This window comes from Aquarana catesbeiana, linkage group LG13 (assembly GCF_042186555.1).
Source record: "Aquarana catesbeiana isolate 2022-GZ linkage group LG13, ASM4218655v1, whole genome shotgun sequence".
NCBI classification, from domain to species: domain Eukaryota; kingdom Metazoa; phylum Chordata; class Amphibia; order Anura; family Ranidae; genus Aquarana; species Aquarana catesbeiana.
In genome coordinates, this window is record NC_133336.1 from 226,904,834 (window position 1) to 226,923,385 (window position 18,552).

Here is an 18,552-nt window from a genome sequence, read left to right on the forward strand (position 1 = left end):
GAGCCCGGGGGAGGGGACAGACATACCATGTACTGATTTACAATAGAAGAATATGATGGGGCAATTCTGATGGGGGCAGTTTTGATTGGGCAGTTTTGATGGGGGCTGTTTTGATGGGGCAATTCTGATGGGGCAATTCAAATGGGGCAGTTTTGATGGGGCAGTTTTGATGGGGCAGTTTTGATGGTGACAATATGATGGGGCAATTCTGATGGGGGCAATTTTGATAGGGCAGTTTTGATGGTGGCAATATGTTGGGGCAGTTTTGATGGTGACAATATGATGGGGCAGTTTTGATGGGGCAATTCTGATGGGGGCAATATGACAGGGCAGTTTTGATGGTGGCAATATGATGGGGGCAGTATTGATGGAGGCAATATGATGGGGCAGTGATGATGGTTGCAATATGATGGGAGCAGTATTGATGGGGCAATTCTGATTGGGGCAATTTTGATGGGGCACTTTTGATAGGGGCAATTTTGATGGGGCAGTTTTGATGGTGGTATCATGAGGGGGCAGTTTTGATGGGGGCAGTATTGATGGGGCAATTCTGATGGGGCAGTTTTGATGGTGGCAATATGATGGGTCAGTTTTGATGGTGGCAGTTTTGATGGGGCAATTCTGATTGGGGCACTTTTGATGGGGCAGTTTTGATAGTGGCAGTTTTGATGGGGGCAATATGATATGGCAGTTTTGATGGGGCAGTTTTGATGGGGGCATTCTGATGGGGCAATTTTAATGAGGCAGTTTTGATGGGGGGAAATATGATGGGGCAGTTTTGATGGTGGCAATATGATGGGGCAGTTTTGAAAGGGGGGAAGTTTTGATGGGGCAATTCTGATAGGGACAATTCTGATGGGGCAGTTTTGATGGTGGCAATATGATGGGGCAGTTTTGATGGAGTAATTATGATTGGGGCAATTCTAATGGGGCAGTTTTGATGGGGACAGTTTTGATGGTAGCAAAATGATGGGGCAGTTTTGATGGGGCAATTCTGATTGGGCAATTTTAATGGGACAGTTTTGATGGTGGCATGTGATGGGGTGTTGTGATGTGCTTGGGGCAATGTAATTTGATTTGCTGGGGGTGTTGTGATGCGATTTGCGGGGGTTGTTGTGATGTGATTTGCGGGGAATGTTGTGATGCAATTTGTGGGGGTGTTGTGATGCGATTTGCTGGGGGCGATATGATGCCATTTGAGGGGGGTGTTGTGATGCAATTTGCGGGGGTTGTTGTGATGCAATTTGCTGGGGGTGTTGTGATGCAATTTGCTGGGGGTGTTGTGATGCAAGTTGCTGGGGGTGTTGTGATGCAATTTGCTGGGGGTGTTGCGATACTATTTGGTGGGGGTTTTGTGATGCGATTGGTGGGGGTTTTGTGATGCAATTTGCGGGGGGTGTTGTGATACAATTTGTGGGGGGTGTTGTAGGGCTGGGAAAAAAATCGATTTGAATCTTGAATCGAGTTGAGAGGTCAAATCGATTCAAATCTTCTTCAAATCGATTTTTTTAGATTTTTATTTTTTTTTTCACCAGCACCGCGCCGGGCCTGAGGAGCTGCGGGCACGATTTTTCAGGTGAGGCCGCGGCTTCGACCTAGTCCGCGAGGCCCGACACTGTGCATGGGTGGGTGGGTGTGTAGGCGGGGTTGTGGGCGAGGCTGTTGGTGGAACGCCGCTGTGTATTGGAGGGCTGTGATATCAGGAGGAGGAGGGGGGTGGGGGGATCACAGGGACAGTCCCGGGCTGCAGAGATAGAGAGAAGGGAGGGTGAGTGCTGCCTGTATGGTGTATTTCATGAGATAGCAATGTGATCACTGCCAGAAAGAATTATCCATCAGAGGAGAGAAGTCACATCCCATTCCATATATTCAACCTTCTTATATTACATTACATCATTACCATATATCATCACACAGCACTGTGCTCAATATATGACAATACCCCCATATGACATCACACAGCAATGTGCTCATCACTGTATGCTGACACACTACATCACTGTATATACTGACACACTACATCACTGTATATACTGACACACTACATCACTGTATAGACTGACACACTACATCACTGTATATACTGACACACTACATCACTGTATATACTGACACACTACATCACCGTATATACTGACACACTACATCACTGTACATCACTGTAAACTGACACTACATCACCGTATACTGACACACTACATCACTGTATATACTGACACACTACATCACTGTATATACTGACACACTACATCACTGTATATACTGACACACTACATCACTGTATACTGACACACTACATCACTGTATATACTGACACACTACATCACTGTACATCACTGTAAACTGACACTACATCACCGTATACTGACATACTACATCACCGTATACTGACATACTACATCACCGTATACTGACATACTACATCACTGTATACTGACACACTACATCACTGTATACTGACACACTACATCACTTTATACTGACACACTACATCACTGTATACTGACACACTACATCACCGTATACTGACATACTACATCACTGTATACTGACATACTACATCACCGTATACTGACATACTACATCACCGTATACTGACTTACTACATCACTGTATACTGACATACTACATCACTGTATACTGACATACTACATCACTGTATACTGACACACTACATCACTGTATACTGACACACTACATCACCGTATACTGAAACCAACTATTTCATTGTATACTGAAACACACTATTTCATTGTATACTGACATACTACATCACCGTATACTGACATACTACATCACTGTATACTGACATACTACATCACTGTATACTGACATACTACATCACTGAGTGATGTAGTGTGTCAGTATACGGTGATGTAGTGTGTCAGTATACAGTGATGTAGTGTGTCAGTATATACAGTGATGTAGTGTGTCAGTATATACAGTGATGTAGTGTGTTAGTATACGGTGATGTAGTGTGTCAGTATATACAGTGATGCAGTGTGTCAGTATACAGTGATGTAGTGTGTCAGTATACGGTGATGTAGTGTGTCAGTATACGGTGATGTAGTGTGTCAGTATACGGTGATGTAGTGTGTCAGTATATACAATGATGTAGTGTGTCAGTATATACAGTGATGTAGTGTGTCAGTATATACAGTGATGTAGTGTGTCAGTATATACAGTGATGTAGTGTGTCAGTATACGGTGATGTAGTGTGTCAGTATATACAGTGATGTAGTGTGTCAGTATATACAGTGATGTAGTATGTCAGTATATACAGTGATGTAGTGTGTCAGTATATACAGTGATGTAGTATGTCATTATATACAGTGATGTAGTATGTCAGTATACAGTGATGTAGTGTGTCAGTATATACGGTGATGTAGTGTGTCAGTATATACAGTGATGTAGTGTGTCAGTATATACAGTGATGTAGTGTGTCAGTATATACAGTGATGTAGTGTGTCAGTATATACGGTGATGTAGTGTGTCAGTATATACGGTGATGTAGTGTGTCAGTATATACAGTGATGTAGTGTGTCAGTATATACAGTGATGTAGTGTGTCAGTATATACACTGATGTAGTGTGTCAGTATATACACTGATGTAGTGTGTCAGTATATACACTGATGTAGTGTGTCAGTATATACAGTGATGTAGTGTGTCAGTATATACAGTGATGTAGTATGTCAGTATATACAGTGATGTAGTATGTCAGTATATACAGTGATGTGGTGTGTCAGTATACGGTGATGTAGTTTGTCAGTATATACAGGAATGTAGTGTGTCAGTATATACAGGGATGTAGTGTCAGTATATACAGGGAAGTAGTGTGTCAGTATACAGTGATGTAGTGTGTCATCATATACAGTGATGTAATGTGTCAGTATATACAGGGATGTAGTGTGTATTGTAATGTACGCTACACTATGTGGATCTGTGGATATATACAGTGATGTAGTGTCAGTATATACACTGATGTAGTGTGTCAGTATATACGGTGATGTAGTGTGTCAGTATATACAGTGATGTAGTGTGTCAGTATATACAGTGATGTAGTGTGTCAGTATATACAGTGATGTAGTGTGTCAGTATATATGGTGATGTAGTGTGTCAGTATATACAGTGATGTAGTGTGTCAGTATATACAGTGATGTAGTGTGTCAGTATATACAGTGATGTAGTGTGTCAGTATACGGTGATGTAGTGTGTCAGTATATACAGTGATGTAGTGTGTCAGTATACGGTGATGTAGTGTGTCAGTATACGGTGATGTAGTGTGTCAGTATACGGTGATGTAGTGTGTCAGTATATACAGTGATGTAGTGTCAGTATATACAGTGATGTAGTGTGTCAGTATATACAGTGATGTAGTGTGTCAGTATATACAGTGATGTAGTATATCAGTATATACAGTGATGTAGTGTGTCAGTATACGGTGATGTAGTTTGTCAGTATATACAGGGATGTAGTGTGTCAGTATATACAGGGATGTAGTGTGTCAGTATATACAGGGATGTAGTGTGTCAGTATACAGTGATGTAGTGTGTCATCATATACAGTGATGTAATGTGTCAGTATATACAGGGATGTAGTGTGTATTGTAATGTACGCTACACTATGTGGATCGAGGAAACTCTCACTGGGCCAAGCTTCAGTATCTTGCTAGTCGGCCCCGCTGGATTCTCAACCAAACAATGCCTGCACCCAATCAGAATGTTCAGGTATTGTGAGAGCCAGCGGGGCCGACGAGCGCAAGATATGGAAGCTTGGGCCAGTGGGAGATGGATTCTTCCATCCACACAGTTCAGCATAGATGGAGGAATCTGTTCCACTTTTTCCATCTGACCTGACCGTAGAAATCTGCAGATAATCTATAGGTAGTAAGTATGGCCAGTCTTAGAGTCAGTTACCTCAGGATTTTTTGTTGTTTTGTGGGGATATTGTCACCTGTCACCGAGCTTGCCTCAACCTGCTGTTGTTGATAGGCACATTTTCCTTGCAAAGAATGTTTAAAATGCACTTAAATTTTTTGGAAATTTTGTTTGTTGATGCACTTTAATATAATAAAAAAAAAAATCGGATTCGAATCGTGAATCGAGTTTTTTATAAAAAAAATCGCAGATTTTTTTGAGGGGGAAAATCTCCCAGCCCTAGGGTGTTGTGATGCGATTTGCTGGGGCGATGAGATGCCATTTGTGGTGGTTGTTGTAATGCAATTTGGGGGGGGCAATGTGATACGATTTGCGGGGGGTGTTTGTTGTGATGCGATTTGCTGGGGGCAATGTGAACCAATTTTCGGGGGTGTTGTGATGCGATTTGTGGGGGGTGTTGTGATGCGATTTGCTGGGGCAATGAGATGCCATTTGTGGTGGTTGTTGTAATGCAATTTGGGGGGGGCAATGTGATACGATTTGCTGGGGATGTTCGTTGTGATGCGATTTGCTGGGGGCAATGTGATGCAATTTTCAGGGGTGTTGTGATGCGATTTGTGGGGGGTGTTGTGATGTGATTTGCTGGGGGCAATGTGATGCGATTCGCGGGGGGTGCTGTGATGTGATTTGTGGGGGGGCTATGTAATGCGATATGGGGGGGTGTTGTGATGCGATTTGCGGGGGATGTTGTGATGTGATGTCATAGAAATTCATCTTTACTTGGTCTACGCCATTTGCAGGTAGGCAATGCAAGAAATAATGCAATTGTAATTTATTTCCTGGTTCCTGGAAGGAGGATGAGGAGGAGAGGTTTGCATAGCTAAGGGGCAGCAACTTCCTCTGACACTGCCGTTACTATGGAAACCTGACCTGAAATCTATCACACTACTTGTGCTGCACTGAGCATGTGCGAGATCTGCAGGGATGAGATCCAGGAAGAAATACAGTCTGGCTTCAGATGCCCACACTTAAGATGGCCACAGCCTGCTGGAAGTTTATAAAATAACAAAGTAATGCTATAAACTAACAAAACTGACCTTAGTTTACAGACTAACTTTACTAGAATACATTAAGCTTGTGTATTATAGGGGTATTTTTATTTAAAAAGTATAAATTTGGCCTGAACACCGTTTTAACCACTTGAGGACCAGCCTCGTTTTGAGATTTTAGTGTTTACATGTTTAACCACTTCCCACCTGGCCAATGTACATAAACGGCTGGGTGGGTGCTCTCTCCTTCTGAGTGGACGTTCAGGAACATCCCTCAGAAGGAGCGGAATCGCGCGTGCCTGCGCAGTGGCGCAATCCCGATGTGCTTGTGTCACCCAGAGACAGAGCATCTCCAATCGGCAGGAGGACTCTGTGATTGGCCCTCGTGATGACACGACGGCCATATCCAATCACAGCCATCATGTGTTGCAGGGGATCACTGCAGCCGGCTGGTGATCAGTGAGTATTAGCTGTTTTTTACAGATTTTTTCTCACTGATCACCAACCTAGTGTCACCACACATGTCCCCACACAATGTCCCACTAAAATCACATGTCCCAATGATTATCTGCACACATATGTCTGTGATCACCTGCACACATCTGTACATGATCATTTGCGTACATCTGTCCGTGATCACACAAACTAATTATTAAACACTTAACGTAAATTTTTTTACCAAAAACATGCAGGAGAATACATTTTGGCTTAAATTTATGACACAATTCGATTTTATTGGATTTCTTTTAAAGAAGAAAATATTTTTCTTTCCAAATTTCCGCTCTTTTTTCGCTTATATATCGCAAAAAATAAAAAACAAAGTCGTGAATAAATACCACCAAAAGAAGGCTCTATTTGTAAGAACGAAATGATAAAAATTTCATTTGGGTACAGTGTAGCATGACTGCACAACTGTCATTGAAAGTGCGAGAGAGCTGAAAGCTGAAAATTGGCCTGGGAAAGAGGAGGGCGAAAGTGGCAAGTATTGAAGTGGTTAAAACAGTTTTTTTTGCTAGAAAATTACTTAGAACCCCCAAACATTATATATTGTTTTTTGTCTAATACCCTAGAGAATAAAATGGCGGTCATTGCAATACTTTTTTTCACAAAGTATTTGCGCAACGGTCTTACAAGCGCACTTTTTTTGGAAAAAAATCACTTTTTTGAATAAAAAAATAAGACAACAGTAAAATTAGCCCAATCTTTTTTCTATTGTGAAAAATAATGTTACGCCGAGTAAATTGATACCCAACATGTGACGCTTCAAAATTGCGCCCGCTCGTGGAACAGCGACAAACTTTTACCCTTATAAATCTCCATAGGTGACGGTTAAAAAATTCTACAGGTTGCATGTTTTAATTTATAGAGCAGGTCTAAGGCTAGAATTATTGCTCCCGCTCTACCGATTGTGGTGATACCTCACATGTGTGGTTTGAACACCATTTTCATATGCGGGAGCTACTCACGTATGCGTTCGCTTCTGCACGCGAGCTCGTCGGGACGGGGTGCGTTTAAATTTTTTTATTATTATTATTTATTTTACTTTTTATTTTTTATTTTTACACAGTTTTTTAAAAAAAAGTCATTTTTATTCCTATTACAAGGAATGCAAACATCCCTAGAAAAAATGGAAAAATAAAGGAATCGCGCTAGTTAAATGTGCAATTTTACATACATGACATAAGTGAAAAATATATAATATGTGTAAAAGGAGGATAAATGCATGTAACAACTGCATATAATCCACAATAGTGTCCCATCAAATGGAAAAGGAAAAATAAATAAAATGAAATAGTGACTCCAAATCACCCATAAATAATCAAAGAAAAGTCCAAGTGATAAACAATGATTGATCCGTGAAAACCAAAGAAGATCCACCACCGGGAATAGAAGGGGTTACTTCTTACCGAATGGCCATGATCCCCCACTACAGAGGATCACAGCTAGCAAGTAAACTTTAAACAGGCTGTGAGAACTTGTATCAGCATCCACTAGGGGTCATCACACCGTCAGCAACAACAGCAGAACTCGTGGCAGAGATGCACCATAAAACACAAAAGGGAGCTTGAGCATGGTCATGGAGGGTCTGGAAGTTGTAGGAAGTGTCTGATTGTCCAACTCACCCGGTGCAGACTATGAAGCAGGGTAATGCTCCAGCAGGAGTGGATTCGGATGCCCCTGTTGAAGTCCATGTGGACGAAACACGTCGGGTGAGCCTTACTCTTTCCTACACTTGATTTTATTGTTTTACACGTGATCACGTTTTTATATCGTTTGTTGATTATTGGTCATATCCAATAAAATACGTCATTTGATCTGCACTATTGGCGTCCTATCTATCTTTTTGGGAACCATCCATGCTCTGGAGACTTGTTTGTGGCGGAGAATTCCCCCTTGGGCTTCTGAACGGACAGTCATGACGTGGACCATAGAGGATAGATCCCCCTCGAGATCCGGGGTTTCCAGGACCAACCAACGTCCAACCATCGTCCATTAAGGATCTCAGAGCCTGTTTGATTCAGTGTCACCGGCATCCGAATCCACTCCTGCTGGAGCATCACCCTGCTTCATAGTCTGCACCGGGCGAGTTGGACAATCAGACGCTTCCTACAACTTCCAGACCCTCCATGACCATGCTCAAGCTCCCTTTTGTGTTTTATGGTGCATCTCTGCCACGAGTTCTGCTGTTGTTGCTGACGGTGTGATGACCCCTAGTGGATGCTGATACAAGTTCTCACAGCCTGTTTAAAGTTTACTTGCTAGCTGTGATCCTCTGTAGTGGGGGATCATGGCCATTTGGTAAGAAGTAACCCCTTCTATTCCCGGTGGTGGATCTTCTTTGGTTTTCACGGATCAATCATTGTTTATCACTTGCACTTTTCTTTGATTATTTATGGGTGATTTGGAGTCACTATTTCATTTTATTTACTTTTCCTTTTCCATTTGATGGGACACTATTGTGGATTATATGCAGTTGTTACATGCATTTATCCTCCTTTTACACATATTATATATTTTTCACTTATGTCATGTATGTAAAATTGAACATTTAACTAGCGCGATTCCTTTATTTTTCCATGTCTAATTTTACAATTGATGTTTATTGTTGGAATTGCTGCTTTTTATACTATTAATTGTTCACATATTCCATAGCGTAGTTTTATCTCTGTTTTTTCTGTATCCCTTGAAAAAAGCATGTCAAGACCTCTTAAATATGAGATCTGGGGTCAAAAAGACCTCAGATCTCATATTTAGACTAAAATGCAATAAAAAAATTGTAATTTAAAAAAATGATTTAAATAAAATGTGCCTTTAGGAGCTGTGGGCGGAAGTGACGTTTTGACATTGCTTCCGCCCAGCAATTGTATGGAGACGGGTGGGGGCCATCTTTATCTCACTCATCTCCATACCTGACAGCACACAGGACGCGATCGCCTCCACTGCTGCCGATGGCTCTGGTAAGCGGCGGAGGGCACCGGATTGCAGCGGGAGGGGAGCCCCTCTCCCGCCACTGATAAAAGTGATCTTGCGGTGAATCCGACGCAGAGACCAATTTTATCTTGTAGCGGAGTGCCCGTTGAAGACGGGGATACCGGGGTTATGGCAGTTAGCTGCTGCCATAACAACAATACCCTCCTTCAAACAGCCCCCGTAAAACTGCGGCGGGCGGTCCGTAAGTGGTTACAAAAAGAAAATAGACCAGTTTTGTGGCGCTTTCAAAGCGTTCGGAAGTGCGGCCCATTCATTTCAATGGGTAGGGGCATTTTGGGAGCGTTATTTATGATGCTCATAACCCGCCCCAAAAATGCTGCTTGCAGGACTTTTTCTAACGTCCCACAAGCGCATCGCCCCACTGTTAAAGCACTCATACAAATAAATGGAAGGCGGTTTTCAGGTGCTATTTCTAGTGCTAAAATGTCTGAAAACTGCCTCAGTGTGAAAGAGTTCTAACAGAAATACCAGAGATACATACAGATAGTTTAAATCAATGCTGATCAACTTCCACCTCTTTGCAGCAACTTCAATAATCCTCCCCCACATCGGTGAGCAAACAGGTCACTTACCAAAAGGTTTGTCCCCACAAGCAAGGCCCAGACACGCTTGTTTATATCCTTCCAGCAGCGCCACTCTGCTCAAGCCGGCTTCTGATTAGAACAGACTGTGCCACGGAATGTCAGACCTCCAGGTAGTATCTCCAATATCACCCGAGGTATCCAGACAATGGGCGCAATCACATCACATAGAAAAGAAAAAGCCTCCATAGTATATAATCCTTAAATATATATAGAATCACAGATTGTACACTTCCATCATATACATGAGTATACACAGAACTCAGAGCACACACCGCTCCAGACTGCAGCTGTGTATGATGGAGTCCAGGCAGTGACATGGAGGCTCTTTTCTATGTAATGTGATTGCGGCCATTGTCTGGATACCTCGGGAGATATTGTATTTTTTCACATTATATGTTATACAGACTGAAGTAGCTGTGAATAGGTTGGAGGAGATCTGCCCTTGCTCACATGTATAAAGTGCATTTTTGTAGTGAATTTACTTTTTATTATTGATCACTATTGGTGGAGTTATCACTTCTACATTAGAGTGTTGGTATTCGGACACATTGTAGGTTGCAGATTTCTCATTTGTCTCGTCACACATTTTTTCACTAAGCATAGGGCTCTATACATAGAATTATATTATACTATTTGTACTTCTATATCAGACTTCCTGCTGGCGGCTGGTTTTCATTCATTAGATTTTCACAAAGTTGTTCATCTTTTTTAGTGCAGATATTTCATTTTTTAAATTTTTATATCCAGCTTTAGAGAACTGTCTGATATTGGTGATATATAGAGACAAGCAGGAGACTAAATATATCTCCATTATTATTATTTGATTTATGTAGTTTAGACATACACTATATTACCAAAAGTATTGTGACGCCTGCCTTTACAAGCACATAAACTTAAGGGCCTCCCAGTCTTAAACCTCATACACACGATCAGATTTTCTGGCGACCACTCGTTCATTTATTTGTGGCATGCTAGTCTCATATTGAAAGTTAAGAAGTTACTCACCATACAAAAATTCTCATCCGACAGAATACAACTTCAGAAGTGATGTAATGTGTTGGATAGTTTTGTATGTATTCTTTTGTTTCTTAGCATGCGTAGTCTTACTCTTACAATTAATTTTGGGTGAAAACTGTACTGATTAAACAAAAATCAGATGCTGAGTTCACATATGATAAAAATTTCATAGTCTGCACATCCAGCTTTTGTCGGACGAAAAATCGGCTGTCAAAAGCACCATACTAACGATCATGTTGGATTAGAAGGCCTGGCTTGCAGTATCCTCTCTAAATAATACCAAAGGTGTTCTATCTGGTTGAGGTCAGGACTCTTTGCAGGCAAAACAAGATCCTCCACCCCAAACTCGCTCATCTATGTCTTTATGGACCTTGCTTTGTGCACTGTTCAAAATCATTTGGTGGAGGGGGGTTTATGATGTGGGGGTGTTTTTTAGGGGTTGGGTTTGGCTCCTTAGTTCCAGTGAAGGTAACTCTTAAGGCGCCAGCATACCAAGACATTTTGGACAATTTCATGCTCCCAAAATTGTGGGAACAGTTTGGGGATGGCCCCTTCCTGTTCCAACATGACTGCACACCAGTGCACAAAGCAAGATCCATAAAAACATGGATGAGTGATTTTGGGGTGGAGGAACTTGACTGGCCTGCACAGAGTCCTGGCCTCAACCCGATAGGACACATTTGGGATGAATTAGAGCAGATACTGTGAGCCAGGCTTTCTCATCCAACATCAGTGCCTGACCTCACAAATGTGCTTCTGGAAGAATGGTCAAACATTCCCATGGACACACTTCTAAACCTTGTGGACAGTCTTCCCAGAAGAAATGAAGCTGTTATAGCTGAAAAGGGTGGGCCAACTCAATATTGAACCCTATGGACTAAGACTGGGATACCATTAAAGTTCATGTGTGTGTAAAGCAGGTGTCCCAATACTTTTGGTAATACAGTGTAATAGTCCAGTATTGAATATTTAGGCTTCATGCACACTGGCTGAATACATTGCTACTACTACAGGAGTTTTGTGTTCTGCCTGTAGACGCAGCTCCATGTTCTCCTATGTCTACATACACATTGGGACGATTACAAACATATTTTTTAGCTCAACGTTTAGAGGCAGGAAAAAAAACCTTCTGATTCGTGTTTCTGATTGGAGCTTTCTGGCAGAAAAAAATGCAAAACTCTCCTCAGCTCGTCTAAACTTTTTACAATAAACTCTCTATATGAATGTTTTTTCTGCCAAGGGATCTGACATTTTTTTAAGCCCAGTGTGCATGGAGCCTTATAGAGTCTAAAGATGGAATTTGATGACATTCTCATATTTCTATATTATTTATGTGGTTTAGATATTAAACTGTCCAAAAATATTATTGTCTCAGTCAGTCCTGTTATACTCACTGTAATTCCTCTATCCGGCTTGTTGTCAGAGCTTCCATCAGATCCCTGAAATGAGGACCCTCCAGCTTGTTAGAAGCCAGGTCCAGTGTCCTCAGTGTCTGGTTATTTCTTATTCCAGATGCCAGGTGGGGGCAGTAACTGTCTGTCAGGTGATTAGAGGACAATCTGTAGAAGAAGAGAAGAATGTTACCAGAAGAAAATTAATTTCTCCACCAGGAATGAATGTAACTATTCTCTACATGAATGGAACTCATTTCTCTTCATTGGAATCATTAATATTAGATAACTTTATAAAACACAATCAATTTTTTGTGGATCCCAATTACTAAATGTGACATGAAAAGTGGATGAGGTGGTGTGATCCATTCATTATTCCTGTATGAGGATTGGACCATACACACTCACACTGACCTCTAGGCTTTCACCTCCAACCTTCTGCTAAGTCTTGGATTCAGTTGTGTGGATTCACTTTGATGGGCACAGAAGTCTCACTCATGTGGTGGAAACTTCATTGACTAAAAGTGACACCATTGTACTTTGGGATTTCCTTTGAACACCCTGGTGGAGGATTTGATCTTATGGTGTGGAGAAGATTTTATTATTACCGTTCTTTATTTGGACTTTTTTTAAAATTCAAACTAATATTGCTGCTATAATTTTATATATGCTGATTATAAATTCTCTTCATTAGTTATCAGTCAAATATTCTCCATACCATTGTTATATATACACTTATAGGGAGTTTTGTGATGAGGAGTCTCACTTTTATTGTTATATTTTCACATTTATATTGTGTGAATGTTATATACTAGTGCTGCATTCTTCCATATTATACTAGATGTGATAACGCCACCAATAGTGATCAGATATAACAATTACATTCACTACAAAAATACACTTTCATACATGTGAGGAAGGGCAGATCTCCTCCAACCTATTCACAGCTACTTCAATCTATATAACATATAATGTACAAAAATACAGAAACATGAAGAGCAACAAAGTGATCTTAAAAATTACAAACATTAAGAGAAAGTTTATGTGTAAATGTGTAAAAGTGGATTTTCTACAACCCACTACTTCCATCTCCAATCACCCTACAGTGACTTGTGTAGTAAGACCCCTTTCACACTGCAGAGCCGCTAAAACAGCACTAAATCGCTGGTCATTTTTGCAGTGCTTTAGTGGTGTTTTAGTTGCGCTTTTCGTGCCCTAGTGGGCCGGTGACAACGGGACCTTAAAGTGGAGTTCCACCCATATTTTAAAGTAATTTCCCTCCAAAGCCGCTGTGTGTGCTGATAAAGAATTGGCATATTTTTTTACTTAAACTCACTGTTATATACTATATAGTAGTTGGCACTTCCTGTCCTCAGCCGTGGCCCAGCATTTTCTCCCCTCTCTGCAATGCCTCCTGGGAGATGTGAGTCATCAATCCCAGGAGGCAATAGGCATTGCTGGGCCGTAGCATCGCTAAACCGGAAATGACGCGATGCAAGGCGGCCAGCACCATTTTAAATAAGGGTAACCAGGCTTTTGTTGTCATGGTTATCAAAGATTTCTTATACACAGTGATGGGCGGTGGGGGAGGTGGCTGGAGCATAGGGATAAGCTTTGAGTTCGAGTCGAACCCATGTTCGACCGTTCATCGAATTACGAATGATATGGGCCATTCCCGCCAAATTCCAGTGGTGCGTCACACCCCATAATTCACTGAGGCATCGCATTGCTGGCTGATTGGCCAAGCATGCACTATGACCCGCATGCTTGGCCAATCACAGCGCCGTCTGTACAGAGAGCCACAAATGGCCAAAGCCAGGGGTTTAGTACACGCCCCACACTATATGAGGCCGCCTGCACATCGGCCCTGTGTAGTGTTGTCTCGGCATTGAGAGAGATATATATAGAGAGAGAGAGACAGTGTCATTTGATTTAAGTTAGATAGAGTAGGCAGGCGAGTCAGTTAGCAGCACTTACAGTGTATTGTGTATACATATGCATCCTAGGTGTTATATATATATATACATATATATATATATATATATATATATATATATATATATATATATATATATATATATATATATATATATACATATATATATATATATATATATATATATATATATATATATATATATATATATATATATATATATATATATATATATATACATACATATATATATATACACTGTATTCAGTTTAGCTAGATATTCCTGTTATTCTCTTCCTACTGACAGGCAGGCAGGTGTTTTTACAGTATTTATAGCTACCTGAAGAAAATTGCTGGTGTTCTTCTGATCCTATTAGTTCTATTAGCTACAGTATTTACAGTTAGTATAGTGAATCCTCTGCACAGTGTGCACCTAAAGCTACCTGAAGAAAATTGGTGGTGTTCTTCTGATCCTATTAGTACCGCAGACAGCTGCAGTATTTACAAGTTAGTGTAGTGCGTCCACTGCACAGTGTGCACCTAAAGCTACCTGAAGAAAATTTGTGGTGTTCTTCTGATCCTATTAGTACCGCAGGCAGCTGCAGTATTTACAAGCTAGTGTAGTGCGTCCTCTGCACAGTGTGCACCTAAAGCTACCTGAAGAAAATTGGTAGTATTCTTCTGATCCTATTAGTACCACAGGCAGCTGCAGTATATATAAGTTAGTGTAGTGCGTCCTCTGCACAGTGTGTACCTAAAGCTACCTGAAGAAAATTGGTGGTGTTCTTCTGATCCTATGAGTACCACAGGCAGCTGCAGTATTTACAAGTTAGTGTAGTGCATCCTCTGCACAGTGTGCACCTAAAGCTACCGGAAGACAATTGCTGTTGTTCTGCTCCTATTAATACCACAGGCAGGCAGCTACAGTATTTACAGCTAGTGTACTGTGTCTTCTGCACAGTGTGCACCTAAAGCTACCTGAAGACAATTGCTGGTGTTCTCATACTAATAATACTACAGGCAGGCAGTTGATTCTGCTAGCTACAGTACCAGTATATATATATATATATATATATATATATATATATATATATATATATACACATATACATACATTAGGGATGAGCTTCGAGTTTGAGTCAAACTCATGTTCGACTCGAACATTGGCTTTTTGCCAGTTCGCTGAACAGCAAACAATTTGGGGTGTTCGCGGTAAATTCGAATGCCGCGGAACACCCTTTAAAAGTCTATGGGAGAAATCAAAAATGCTAATTTTAAAGGTTTATATTCATGGTATTGTCATAAAAAGTGTTTGGGGACCTGGGTCCTGCCCCAGGGGACATGGATCAATGCAAAAAAAGTTTTAAAAACGGCCGTTTTTTGAGAGCAGTGATTTTAATAATGCTTAAAGTGAAACAATAAAAGTGTAATATTCCTTTAAATTTCGTACCTGGGGGGTGTCTATAGTATGCCTGTAAAGGGGCGCATGTTTCCCGTGTTTAGAACAATCTGACAGCAAAATGAAATTTCAAAGGAAAAAAAAGTCATTTAAACTACTCGCGGCTATTAATGAATTGCCAGTCCGACAATACACATAAAAGTTCATTGATAAAAACGGCATGGGAATTCCTCACAGGGGAACCCCGAACCAAAATTTAAAAAAAAAATGACGTGGGGGTCCCCCTAAATTCCATACCAGGCCCTTCATGTCTGGTATGGATTTTAAGGGGAACCCCGCGTAAAAAAAAACCCAAAAAAAAACGGTGTGGGGTCCCCCCAAAAATACATACCAGACCCTTATCCGAGCACGCAACCTGGCAGACCGCAGGAAAAGAGGGGGGATGAGAGAGCGGCCCACCCTCCTGAACCGTACCAGGCCACATGCCCTCAACATTGGGAGGGTGCTTTGGGGTAGCCCCCAAAACACCTTGTCCCCATGTTGATGGGGACAAGGGCCTCATCCCCACAACCCTTGGCCAGTGGTTGTGGGGGTCTGCGGGTGGGGGGCTAATCAGAATCTGGAAGCCCTCTTTAACAAGGGGACCCCCAGATCCCCGCCCTCCCCCTGTGTGAAATGGTAAGGGGGTACCGGTACCGGTAAGCCACCAGGTGACCCCGCCCCCCTCTGACACACGGGGACTTGATGGGGATTTCCCTGTGGCATTCCCCGTGACGTCAGAAGGGGCGGGGTTATGTAACGGGTGACCCCGCCCCCTCTGATGTCACAGGGAATGCCACAGGGAAGTCCTGTCAAGTCCCTGTGCGTCAGAGGGGGAGGGGTCACTGGGTGGCCCCACCCCCATTATTTAAGAACCGTCAGAAGAGGAGAAGCGTCACACAGTGGGAGCCTCCCTTCATGCCATCATGGATGCGGAGCTGCCCAAAAAAAAGATGAAGAGAAGAAGATGAAGAGAAGATGAAGAGAAGAAGATGAAGAGAGAAGCGTCACACAGCGAGAGCCTCCCTCCATGCCATCATGGATGCGCAACGGCCCGAGGGAAAGAAGGGAAGAAGATGCCAACGCTGCGGAGAAAGATGCCAGACAAGAACACCGGAGGAAGAACCAGAAGAACCAGAAGAAGAGGAAGATGGAGGAAGAAACCAAAGGAAGATAGAAGAAAGAAGATAGGAGAAAGAAGAAGCATTTAAATAAAGGAATTGTCAAAAACTGTCTCTTGTCATTTTTAACATTTTTGACAGTTTTTTTGTGAAATGGTAGGGGTACTTTTGTACCCCCCTACCATTTCACACAGGGGGGGTGGGATCTGGGGGACCCCTTGTTAAAGGGGGCTTCCAGATTCCGATAAGCCCCCCGCCTGCAGACCCCCACATCCACCGGCCAAGGGTTGTGGGGATGAGGCCCTTGTCCTCATTAACATGGGGACAAGGTGTTTTGGGGGGCTACCCCAAAGCACCCTCCCAATGTTGAGGGCATGTGGCCTGGTACGGCGCTCTCTCGTCCCCCCCTCTTTTCCTGTGGCCTGCCAGGTTGCGTGCTCGGATAAGGGTCTGGTATGGATTTTTAGGGGGACCCCACGCCATTTTTTTTAAATTTTGGCACGGGGCTCCCTTTAAAATCCATACCAGACCTGAAGGGTCTGGTATAGATTTTGAGGGGCACCCTACGCCATTTTTTAAAAATTTTGGCCGGGGTTTCCCTTAATATCCATACCAGACCTGAAGGGCCTTGAATGGAATTTAGGTGGACCCCCACGTCATTTTTTTTTTTTTAATTTTGGTTCGGGGTTCCCCTGTGGGGAATTCCAATGCCGTTTTTATCAATGAACTTTTATGTGTATTGTCGGACCGGTAATTCATTAATAGCCGCGAGTAGTTTTAAATTACTTTTTTTCCTTTGAAATGTCATTTTGCTGTCAGACTGTTCTAAAAAAGGGAAACATGCGCCCCTTTACAGGCATACTATAGACACCCCCAGGTACGAAATTTAAAGGGATATTACACTTTTATTGTTCCACTTTAAGCATTATTACTGCTCCCTAAAAAACGGCCATTTTGAAAACTTTTTTTGCATTGATCCATGTCCCCTGGGGCAGGACCCAGGTCCCCAAACACTTTTTATGACAATAACTTGCATATAAGCCTTTAAAATTAGCACTTTTGATTATTCATGTTCGTGTCCCATAGACTTTAACTGTGTTCGCGCGTTCGAAAAAATGTTTTGCCTGTTCGCAAGTTCTGGTGCGAACCGAACAGGGGGGTGTTCGGCTCATCCCTAATATACATCCCAGCTTTGTGCAGCTACAGCTCACTGCAGGCCATTAGTATGTCTGGAAGGCCAACAAGGAGAGGCAGACAGTCACAAGCCAATAAAAGAGGGCAAGCAGGCTCTGTGTCTAGAGGCAACAGTGCTGGTCATGGAGACGGTGCATCCTTATCAGCACGTGGCCGTGGGACACACTTGTCCTTTTATTGGCATCTGGCTGTGTTGAGCCACAACATGCGGAAGACTTGGTAGAGTGTATGACCAAGCCGTCCTCATCCTCTTCATCCTCTCTCACCCAGGCTCAGAGTACTTTCTCTGGCAAAGCAGCTGCCAACGCGGCCTCTTCCCTCGGCTCAATGGCATGAGTCACTCCTTCCCTAGCCCCACCATGTTCTCCTGAGGAGTCCCCCGAACTGTTTGACCACAGTGTTGGGTACATGCTCCAGGAGGATGCCCAGTGTTTTGAAGGCTCCGATGATGG

General features: G+C 42.3%; 1 protein-coding gene across 1 annotated transcript in view; it reads right to left on the reverse strand.

The window, feature by feature from the left end:
- LOC141116679 (NACHT, LRR and PYD domains-containing protein 12-like) overlaps window positions 1-18,552 on the reverse strand; it is a 329,149-nt gene that overhangs the window by 63,062 nt on the left and 247,535 nt on the right. Inside the window, exon 10 of the mRNA XM_073609070.1 lies at window positions 12,415-12,579. Coding sequence (XP_073465171.1) covers window positions 12,415-12,579 — 165 coding nt within the window. The remainder of the gene's footprint in view (window positions 1-12,414; window positions 12,580-18,552) is intronic.